The 10321-nt window shown below is 67.9% G+C and overlaps 1 protein-coding gene across 7 annotated transcripts; it reads left to right on the top strand.

Moving 5' to 3' along the window:
- Window positions 1–306: 306 nt before the first annotated feature.
- On the top strand, window positions 307–9991 carry RHPN1 (rhophilin Rho GTPase binding protein 1). Of its 7 annotated transcripts, none has more exons than XM_082720486.1 (16): window positions 307–473; window positions 958–1119; window positions 3371–3486; window positions 4557–4688; window positions 5033–5108; window positions 5660–5737; window positions 6209–6333; window positions 6447–6613; window positions 6776–6969; window positions 7315–7471; window positions 7547–7666; window positions 8043–8237; window positions 8652–8728; window positions 8927–9073; window positions 9212–9373; window positions 9689–9991. In XM_082720486.1, the coding sequence occupies exons 1-16, from the start codon at window positions 393–395 to the stop codon at window positions 9977–9979; spliced, it is 2280 nt and encodes a 759-aa protein (XP_082576612.1). In that variant the 5' UTR covers window positions 307–392; the 3' UTR covers window positions 9980–9991. The 7 variants fall into 7 exon arrangements, with proteins under 7 accessions (XP_082576612.1, XP_082576615.1, XP_082576613.1 ...); XM_082720487.1 differs by having other exon boundaries at window positions 316–473; window positions 6920–6969; window positions 9686–9991; XM_082720485.1 differs by having other exon boundaries at window positions 316–473; window positions 7550–7666; window positions 9686–9991.
- The last annotated feature ends 330 nt before the right edge of the window (window positions 9992–10321 follow it).

The following is a 10321-nucleotide window of genomic DNA, read 5'->3' as shown; positions in this document are numbered from 1 at the left end:
GTGGAAGGTCAGGCGGGCGCAGTTTGGAAGTTGCTTTTCTCTTTTTTCTCTAACTTTCCCGCACGCTGAGCGGCGCCGAGGCGCATGCGCAGTCTGAGCCCCTTCCGGCCGCGCGGCGTCGGACCGGGCGGTTGCCAGGGGCAACCGCATTCCCCGGGGACTCCATGGCCGCGTGGGCGGGGTCTGGCCGACCCGAGCCCGCCTCCCTCGCGCTCTGGTTGGCTGCGGCTGCTGTTCGTTGGAGCCGTCGCGGCCGCCGGTTGGGCAAAGACGAGTTTCGCACGCTCGGCTCGGCGCCACGCCCCCTCAGCCGGCCCGCGCCCGCCGCCCGGGAGGAGGGAACGGCGGGGGACCCGGCTTCCAGGCGGGCACGGCCCGAGCGGCGGGCGGCGATGATCCCTGAGGAGAGGCCGGACGGCCCGGGCGCCGGCCAGGAGAGCGCGAGGCTGCAGGAGGCCGGCGGCGTTCGCAAGGTGGGTGCGTCCGCGGGGCGGGGGTCTCCCGGAGGCGGGGTCCGGGACCCCCAGCGTCGGCTTGCGGGGTCGGCGGCGGCTCCTGGGGTCTGAGCGCGCGGCGGGAGTTGCGGCAGCCGCGCTCCTCCGCTCTCCCCCGGAGGCAAGCCGGCCTCCCTCTGGGGAAACTGAGGCGCGCTGAGCGCTCGCTCCGCGGTGCGCGCCTGTGCTGGCCTCCTCTTGCGGGTGCGGGGCTCGTCCTGTGCCGCCCAGGAGCGGGTGGGAGCGCAGGTGCAGCTCGGTCTCCGCCGCCGCTCCGCGGGGCTGGGGGGCGCTCCGGGCCCCGTTCTGGGGCAGGTGCTGGGCTCTGGTGTGTGACGGACCGTGGCCTCCGTGCTAGGTCAGAACCCCCATTTCTCCTTTCCTAGCTTTTCCCTCCGCGGGGCGGCTCCCCTTTACCCTGGGCACCTGGCTCTGTGTTTGATGAAACTTTCCATGGCGGCAGGCAGGCAGCCCGAGCCTCCCCGGGGGCAGGAAATGGCCGCAGGACTTCACAGCTGGACAGTTCGTCCTTTTCTCACTCCCCACGCGCTCCTCCCCCTCCGCGGTCCCTAACCCTGGGGCCCCGACTGGGGCCTTTCCAGGAGTACTGGGGAAGCTCTGCAAGGTGGGTGGGAGGTGGAGACCGGGGGAGCCTGTGCTGGGAAGGAGGGCGCCGCCCCTCTCTGCAGCCTGGAGCTTAGGCATTCCCTGGGGGGGGGGGGTGTCACCAAGAGGCGGTCACCATGTTCATACCAGGCGCGTGAGGAGTGATACAGGGCTCAGAGTAGCTTCTGGCTCGGAGGCTGCAGGCCTCCCCACTTCCAGCACGTCTCTCCGGGAGCACTGGACATCAGAGACCAGACAGTGGGGATGATGACAACCCTCCTGAGCTGATGGGCTCTGCCGGGCACATGGACCAGCCCCTATCCGGGCAGGCAGTCATGGCTGCTGGCCCAGAGCCTGCTGGAGCTTTGTAGTCGGACTTCCTGGAGGGGATGCTGCCCGGGGAGGTCTTCCTTGATTGATCATTCTTGAGAACGCTGGAGCCTGGGGGAGATGTTGAGTCATGGTCCAAGTTGGCCGTCCGCCGGGAGCCTTCAAGGTGGGAGGGTGGGAGGCCTTCTTTAGGGGGACCCCTCCTTGAGGGCACACCCCAAAGGGTGTGAAATTGCCCTGTGCTTAACAGTGGGGGGCACACCGAGGGGGGACGCGTTTCCTCCAACATGTGGCAGACGGCGGACGCTGCAGGAGGCTGGTCTCTGCTTGGAGACACCTCCCTGTCCCTGTGTCAGGATGGGGTCCTGGGAGCCACTGGCCTCACGCCCACTGGGCTCAGGGGCCGTGTGACCATCTTTGGGGACGTTGCCCAGAGAAGGTGCATTCTGAGAAGTTCTTCCTGGCTCCAGGGCTGGCAACTGTCCCATACAGTAGATCCCTAAATGGCCAGGAGGCATGGTTCACGTAGGGTCCCGAGAGCTGCTCCAGCTCCCCATCCTGGCTCCTGCGGGGACCCTCACCTTCCCTGGCTGGATCCTCCAGGCACCCGTCTGCAGCATCTCTGTGCCCAGGGACCCTACATCTCTGCTTGCAGCTGCTGCATGGCTTTCCTGCCCCGGGGCCCCGAGACACCAGCAGCTGTCAAGATTGCCCCATAAAATGAGGAATCATGGCCGAGGTGGGCAGTGGGCAGTCAGGAGGCCTGACCAGCTGCCTGGGAGCTGAGCGGCCCTGGGCCTGTGCTTTGAGCATTTGCCCAAAGGGATCCCACCCTCTGGGATGGAGCCCATCCCAGGCTCAAGGTGCACCAAGCACCCCAGAGAACAACTGGGCTGGAAAGCTTCCAGCGTCCTGTAGGCAGCCTCCTTGCCCTTAGCACCTTGGCAAGATCTAGGCTAGGTCGTCCCCGCATGGCCACGCCTGAGCTTATGCCAGAGTTGTGCGAGAAGAATGAATCATGGCGGTTATGGAATGAAATTCAGAAGTGCAGGAGGACTCCGGGGGACTCAGTTAGCTAAGCGTCTGACTCTACATTTCAGCTCAGGTCATGATCTCAGGGTTGTGAGATCGAGCCCCGGTCACGCTCCACACTCAGCAGGGCGTCTGCTCAAGATTTTTCTCTCCCGGGGTGCCTGGGTGGCTCAGTGGGTTAAAGCCTCTGCCTTCGGCTCCGGTCATGATCTCAGGGTCCTGGGATCGAGCCCCACATCGGGTTCTCTGCTCAGCGGGGAGCCTGCTTCCTCCTCTCTCTCTGCCTGCCTCTCTGCCTACTTGGGATCTGTCTGTCGAATAAATAAAATCTTTAGAAAAAAAATATTTTTCTCTTCCTCTGCCCCTTCCCCTCTCTGTGCCTGCCTGCAGGGACTCTCTCTCTCTCTCTCTCTCCCGCTCTCTCAAGTTAATACACATATTTTAAAAGATTTTTAAAATCACGTGCACAATCCAGGGAGCTGCAGAGGGAGGGGGAGAAGCAGGTTCTCCGCGGAGCCCAAAGCCGTTTGAGCCCAGACCCCCGGGATCACGACCCGAGCCGAAGGCAGATGCTTCCCCGACTGAGCCACCCAGGTGTCCCTAAGTCTTTTGTAAAAGTACAGAAGGCTGTGTGGTGAGCAGATGGCCCCCTCCTGCCAGCGGCTTCCAGAGTCCCGTGGCACCGGTGCTGGCCCCACAGAGTAGGGCCACAGCCCCAGCCACGGCCCCCACCTGCTATGTTCTTCCCGGCCCTACTGCCCTCCTCGCGTCCTCCTGCCTCCGCCAGGCCTGAGTTGGCCGCTGCCATCAGTGGGGGCTGCGCCTCCCCCACCTGCCAGAGTCTTCTGGCACGTGGGAGCTGTTGGCAGACCCCGGCCCGGCGCCTGTCACCCTCAGCCTCTCCACAGGGCTCCGACCCGCTGGCCCAGAGCCCACATGGGCGCCCACAGAGCCGCAGGGCCCGGGTCCGCCAGCAGATCACCAAGGAGCTGCGGATGCGGACAGGCGCCGAGAACCTGTACAGGTGCGTGCCGGCGGCCACCCCTGTCGCTCAGGAGGGGGTGCCGCCCCCGGGCCGTCAGCCGGCCGGGCCTGTGCTGGGTGATGAGTGCAAGGCAGTGACCCAGGCACGTGCCCACCCTTGTGGTCTGGCTTGGGAGAGGGACACGGGAGCGGATGATGATGGCCGTGGCGGGCTCCCAGGAGGAGGGGCTGGGCCTCCCACCGGGCTCTGGGGCGGCGATCAGCAGAAAGCCTCACAGGCCACCTGGGCTCCTGCCTTGCTGGCCCTCCCTGGCAGGGCTCCGCTCAGGGGCTGGCGGGGGCGGGTGTGTGGTGTGGGCGCCTCTGATTTGTATGTGGTGGCCCACAGGCACCGTTCAGGCTGAGATATGACAGGTGTCCCAAGGTTGGGGAGCCAGGAAAGTGTCCTGTGGGCTGAAGGGGCTCATATCCATGAGAACGGCGGCTGCACATCTGCTCAGACCTTCACCCATGTCTCCCTCAGCCCACTTGGTGGCTGAGGGCCCGGGAAGGTGGTCTGACCTGTCAGACACAGTGCCAGCCACTGTGTGCAGAGCCAGCCGACAGGTTCTGGGACGGGGTTGCTGGGCCCCAAGGGCTCCTCCGTTTCCTTAGCAGCCCTGTGTCCCTGTCCAGGCCAACCCTGCTCTCAGCCGGGCCTTCCTGGGGACCCATCGGCCCTTCTGTCAGGTGCCCAGATATAGGCACAGAGAGGACCTGACCCCCACCTTTCCAGGAAAGCCAATTTTGTGTTGCTGTCGAGGGCGAGCCAGAGCCTGCGTCCAGGGAGAGCGGTGGGGGGAGGCCAGAGCCTGTGGCCTGGAAGGTCTGGGTCTGAGGGCTGTGCCCTGGGCCGGAGGCGTTGTCTGTATGCGTGGACAGAAATCAACAGCCGCTGTCGGGGCACTCAGAAGAGAAGAGAGAGGTCATCTGGCAGGCCCTGGGCCCAGTGCTGCCCCCAACAGGGCTGGGCCCGCAAGCACAGCACGCTGGGGGGTTCTGGAGTCCAGGGCCAGGGCCGCATGCCGTCCACCTGCAGAGCTGCGGCTCAACTCACCTTGGCCTCCCCAGAGCCACCAGCAACGCCTGGGTCAGGGAGACGGTGGCCCTGGAGCTGAGCTACGTCAACTCCAGTCTGCAGCTGCTCAAGGAGGAGCTACATGAGCTCAGCGGCGGCCGTGCAGAGGCTGACCGGCCCGAGGGGTGCGTGTGCGGGACACGGCTGGCCCCGGGGGTGTGCGTGTGCGTGTGCACGTGTGAGGACCTGGTCGGGGCCGGGGTTGTGTGTGTGTGCGCATGTGTGTGAGGACACAGCCGGCCCTGGCGGGGGTGTGTGTGCGTGTGCATCCGGAAGCACGGGATCCAGGTCAGAGGCTGAGTGGGAGCAGGTGTGAGGGCACCGGAACAGCGTCCGTGCTATAGGGTGTGTGTCGGATGGGAGTCAGAGTCGGAGGGGAGGGGTTCCGTGCAGCTGGGGACGGAGGGAGTAGCCACTGGGGACAGCAGGGGACAGCCTCAGAGACTGGGTTCCATGGCTCTGGTTCCAGCGAAGGCATCACTGTCCCTATGATCCCCCTGGGGCTGAAGGAGACCAAGGAGCTGGACTGGTCCACACCCCTGAAGGTGAGCGCTGACCTATGACCTGGGGCTTGCACCTGCCCTGGGGTGTGCAGGGATCACGGAGGCTTCCCGGTCCAGCGTGTCCATGGACAGATGGGGAAAGAGGCGTGGAGGGAGGCTGAGCCTGCCTGGGCTGGGCTTGCGGTGGGGGGGGGGGGGCTGGCTTTGGAGAAGAGCCCCTACAGGGTTGGGGGGTTAGGCATGGCAGAGCCGGTCATCCTGCTGGAAGGCCAAGATGGCAACAGGGTTCCCCTACCCGCACTCTGAGCACCCCACTGGCCGGGGGCCCTCCAGTCAGAGCCAGAGACTCTGCTGCACAAAGGTCGTCGGGTTCGTGAGCCAGGCCCCCTGGGGCTGTGCCCAGCGGGCCTCTCACCTGTCTGGTGGTCGAGAGCCCTTGCTGTACAGGGCCTGGCGAGGGACTCTGCGTCCCCAAACCCCGTGTCTGTCCCCAGCCCTTCTCCAGGGGCCCAGGGCTTCCCTTCCACTCCCCGTCTTTGCCTGCGTGGGGCGGGGGGACCAGAGAAGCCTGGCACCTGCCCCTCCCCTACCAGGAGCTGATCTCTGGGCACTTTGGAGAGGACAGCGCCTCCTACGAGGCCGAAATCAGGGAGCTGGAGGACCTGCGGCAGGTGGGTGGGCTCTGCCACCCCCCGCTCCCCCTTCCCCGCCCCATCCCACCGCCAGTGGCTAGTCTCCCAGGTCATGTTGAGGGAAGGGGGGTTCCGTCAGGAACAGAGAAGAGGAGCATAGGCATCCTGCGGGCCGGAGTCCCCGCCTGGGGCTGCTCTGGGGACAGTAGAAGGCTCGCAGGCGGCTGGTGCATGCGGAGCATGGTCTGTCCTCACCACCTTCTGCTGGGCCTTTGGGAACCGCTGCTCTGTGGTCCCTCCCAGGGACCCTGCCGGGGCCTCTCCTGGGCTTTTCACAGTCTCCCGCCCAGAACGGGACCCACACCAGCCCCAGAGAGGGCCTATCCCCCCATCCCCCCAAGAGCCTGGAGCGCTCCTGTGGGGCGGGGACGTCCGAGGGGGCTCCCGGGGCGGGGAGTCCTAGCTGTGGCCTGGCCTGGGTGCCGGGGCCCAGCTGGCACCTACCTGCAGGCCGCCCGGACCCCCAGCCAGAGCGAGGCGGGCCTGGGGCCACTCATGGCCTACTACAACCAGCTCTGCTTCCTGGACGCACGCTTCGTCGCCCCTCCCGGGAATCTCGGGCTGCACTTCCACTGGTAGGGCCGGGCTGGGCGGGTGTCCGTGGTCCCCACCGACAGATCCCCCGAGCCCTGGCCGCAACTCCCGACCACTTTCTGTGGGAACACCACCCGGCCTCACCCCTCCACAGGTATGACTCGCTGACGGGGGTCCCAGCCCAGCAGCGGGCCCTGGCCTTCGAGAAGGCCAGTGTGCTTTTCAACATCGGGGCCCTGCACACCCAGATTGGGGCTCGCCAGGACCGCTCGTGCCTCGAGGGCACCCATCATGCCATCGAGGCCTTTCAGAGGGCTGCGGGTGAGGGCGGGGTCAGGCTGCCGGTGAGGGCGGGCCGTCAGGGTGCCGCTGGGGCATGTGGGGGCGGGGCCCGTGGGATGGCCCCTGCTGCGCCCCGGATCCCCCCTTCCTGGGGGTGTGGCCGGGCTGTCCTGCCCGCCTGCTGTGAGCGCCCCTCCGCAGGGGCCTTCAGTCTCCTGAGGGAGAACTTCTCCCGAGCGCCCAGCCCTGACATGAGCCCAGCCTCGCTGTCCATGCTGGAGCGACTGATGACAGCCCAGGCCCAAGAGTGCGTCTTTGAGGGTCTCCTGCTCTCATCCCCTGGAGGCCCCCAGGATTGCTTGGCTCAGCTACGCCTGGCTCAGGAGGCTGCGCAGGTGAGGACAGCGAGCCCTTGTCCCGCAGGAGGCCTGGCCAAGCCATGGGGGCTGGATGAGCAGGAGGGCCTGGACCGGGGGTGTGTGCAGGGAAGGGTGAGGTGCCACGCTGTGTCTCCGGCTGGTTCCCAAAGCCGGCTGTTGTCAGGACCCGAGGGTCCTGAGTCCCTGTCCGTGGGGCAGCACCCGTCAGAGCAGCAGCTGGGGCCCAGACTCCTGAGCTGGGCCCGATTGGGGCATGGGGCGGGGCCTGGGGTTGGGGCAGGTGGAGGCCTGGCCCCAGGGTGGGGAGGGGCGGGGCGGAGGCTGCTGGGTGACCCCAGTCTCCCACTACGTGCGACCCAGGTGGCGGCCGAGTACAGGCAGGTGCACCAGACCATGGCCCAGCCACCTGTGCGAGACTACGTGCCCTTCCCCTGGACCACCCTGGCACACGTCAAGGAGGAGTACTTCCGCGCCCTGGCCCATTACCACGCGGCCGTGGCGCTCTGCGACAGTCCCCGTGAGTGCCCCGCCCGCCCGTCTTTGCCCCTTCAAGGCCCCAGCTGGAGGGGCTCACGGCCCGCTCTTGCCCCAGCAGCGGCCGAGGTGGACTTCCCCATGCGGCAGCAGGCCTTACGTGGGCACCCGGCCGCATCGGAGCCAGAGCCGTGGGGCACTGGGCTGCCCCAGAAGCCGGAGGAGCGCAGGAAGCTGGGTGAGGCGGCCTTGGGGGGGGGTGCCCGCCGAGGGGCCCGAGTGCCCCATCCTTCCTGAGTCACCTCGCCCAGGCATGCCTGGTGTCCCGGCCTGTCCCCTGCAGGCTCCCTGCTCCTCTCTTGCCTGTCCGCTGCTCGGGGCCGGCTCCCAGAGCAGGCCGGAGCGAGGCAGGGGGCCTGGGCATGTGCCGGCGCTTGCAGGAGGCCGCTCCTCCGTGGCCCAGCCTCCCACAAGGGGCAGTGCACCCCCCAGGATGGACCCAGAAGCCCTCGCCTGTCCCCGGCTTGCTGCGTCCAGGGGCGGGGGGGCGCGGGGGTCTGGTCCCTGGGGCCAGGTGGGGACCCGAGATGCGAGGTCTGCCCTGTCCCGCACAGGCAAGGCCCACCTGAAGCGCAGCATCCTGGGCCAGGAGGAGGCCCTGCGGCTGCACGCGGTGGGCCGCGCCCTGCGCACGGTCGACCTGCTGCAGGCCGTGCTGACGCAGGCGCTGAGGCGCTCCCTGGCCAAGTACTCGGAGCTCGACCTCGAGGACGACTTCCTGGAGACCACTGAGGCTCCCGACATCCAGCGTGAGCCACCCGGCCCCTCAGGACAGGGGTGTCCAGCGTGCGGGCGCCCGTGGGCTAAAGCCCGCAGAATGGCGTGGCCATTCCTTGGGAGGAGCCCGGGGGCTGTGCTCCCTTGCTCTCGGGTCTCCCCATCCCCAGGGTGGGAATCAGCTGTGGCCCGAAGGCAGGTGTCCACAGGCCTGCCGCCCAGCATCTCGCGCTTTGCAGGAGCAGGCAGGCGTGGCTGGGGCATGGGGACCCCCAGGAGCCCCCGGGGTGGGGGAGGGGGGAGCAGCCAGGCCCAGAGGGTGGCGGTATGCATGGAGCCGGCTGCTCCTCGGGCCGTGCGCTCTGCTGCGGCTGACCCAGGTCGCGGTGCACCCGGGGCTGAGCGTCCGCGAGCCTTGGGCTTCGTCCTGTTCTTTGTTCTTTCAGCTAAAACACAGCAGAAGCCGGAGATCAGGGCGCCCAGCTTCTCCAGGGTGAAGGTGACCGATATCTTTCAGCGGCTGGTGAGCACCCTGTGCCCGGGTCACCGCCGCCCCCGCACCCCGGCACGGTGGGCCGAGGACCCTGCACAGGCAGCGATGACGCCCGGTCCTGCCCAGTCCCTTAGCCGCACCTGCTCTCTGACCCAAGACGCAGAGGTCGGGTGGGAGGTGCTGGGGTGGCCCAGCCAGGCCAGTGACACCCCCTCGCCCCACTCCCAGGGGCCCCTGTCCGTGTTTTCAGCCAGGAACTGCTGGCGGCTGGTGGGGCCAGTCCACGTGACCCGCGGGGAGGCGGGCTTTGGCCTCACGCTGCGCGGGGACGCGCCTGTCCTCATCGCGGCCGTCATCCCCGGGGGCCCGGCGGCGGTAAGGCCCCTGTTCCACCCCCGGGACCAAGGTCCTGGGCTGAGCACAGGCTGCTGGCGTGTAGGGGGCAGACGGGACCGTGGGCAGAGGTGCTGGGTGCCCACAGGGGACTCCCGGACCGCTCCCGTCTCCCCGCAGGCAGCTGGCCTGCATGAGGGCGACTACATCGTGTCCCTGAACGGGCAGCCGTGCAAGTGGTGGCGGCACGCCGACGTGGTGGCGCAGCTGAGGGGCGTGGGTGACGAGGGTGTGAGTCTGCAGGTGGTCACGCTGCTGCCCAGGGCGGAGCCCCCCGGCACGGTGAGCCCCAGCGGCCCCAGAACCCCAAAGGGCATGGGGAAGAGCAGGGCGCGTGCGGGCGACTCCCGCCCCGGGGCGGGGCTTCTGGGCAGCAGCCGCCCGCCCTCCGCGGGCCTCGTGCCCACACTTGAGGACGCCAGGGGCTGAGGAGCTACAAGCGCTGTCCCGTGGCCTTCACCCAGCCCTGTGTGGTGCCCGGTCCTCCCGGGCTCACCCCTGAAGGCCCAGCCACCCCCTCCCCGGTCACTCCCTGGCTGGCCACAGGCAGGATGGGCCAGAGGTGCTGACTGGGATTCATTTCTGTCCCGGCAGCAGGGGCACCATCGGCCGGCCCTGGGGGCGCTTCTGAGGAGCCAGAAGGAGTGTGACTGGGGGGCGCCCACTCCCGCACGGGCCGGCCCCAGGCCCTTCCTTGGCTGGAGCCGCAACGCCAGGAGGAGCCAGGCCAGAGGAAGGCTGTCCCCGCAGCCCTGCGCGGTGGGCCACGCTCCCCCTCCGAGCGCCCGCCCCACACCCCCGTGTGCCTCCCTCCAGCCTGAGGGAACTTCAGGCCAGTTTGCTGCGCTCCCCACCCCCAGTGCTGCCATTAAAGACCATGTCACATGAGGCTTGTGTGAACCCGGTGCTGCAGGCCTGATGCTGTACCTGCACGGGACGTGTCGCAGCTGCTCTGGGCAGGGGTTGCCGATGCCAGGACGCTGCCTTGGGGCTACCTGGTCCTCAGTGGGCCCCAAGTGCCCACTGGGGAAGGGCAGCCCTCCACCCAAAGGGACAGGGGTGACTAATAGGGACAGTGGGCTCCTGCAGCACAGATCCTGGCTCCCCGACCCCACACTGTCCCATCCTGTCCCCGTGGCCACATACCCACAGGGCTGGGTCGGCTGCTCACCACGCTGGGCCTGTGACCCCCTCCACGTGCCCTTCCGCTGGCTCAGCCCACCCGGCACC

Source organism: Mustela nivalis (genome assembly GCF_964662115.1).
Source record: "Mustela nivalis genome assembly, chromosome: 2".
In the NCBI taxonomy this organism is placed as follows: Eukaryota; Metazoa; Chordata; class Mammalia; order Carnivora; family Mustelidae; genus Mustela; species Mustela nivalis.
Note: the sequence above shows the minus strand (reverse complement) of the source record. Positions and strands in the feature narration are given on the sequence as shown.

Coding starts and splice junctions, on each gene's coding strand:
- RHPN1 (XM_082720484.1), top strand. CDS start 393: ATGATCCCTGAGGAGAGGCCGGACGGCCCGGGCGCCGGCCAGGAGAGC. Junction 1,120..3,370: donor TACTGGGGAAGCTCTGCAAG/GTGGGTGGGAGG, acceptor GCCTCTCCACAG/GGCTCCGACCCGCTGGCCCA. Junction 7,472..7,546: donor GGCGCTCTGCGACAGTCCCC/GTGAGTGCCCCG, acceptor CTCTTGCCCCAG/CAGCGGCCGAGGTGGACTTC.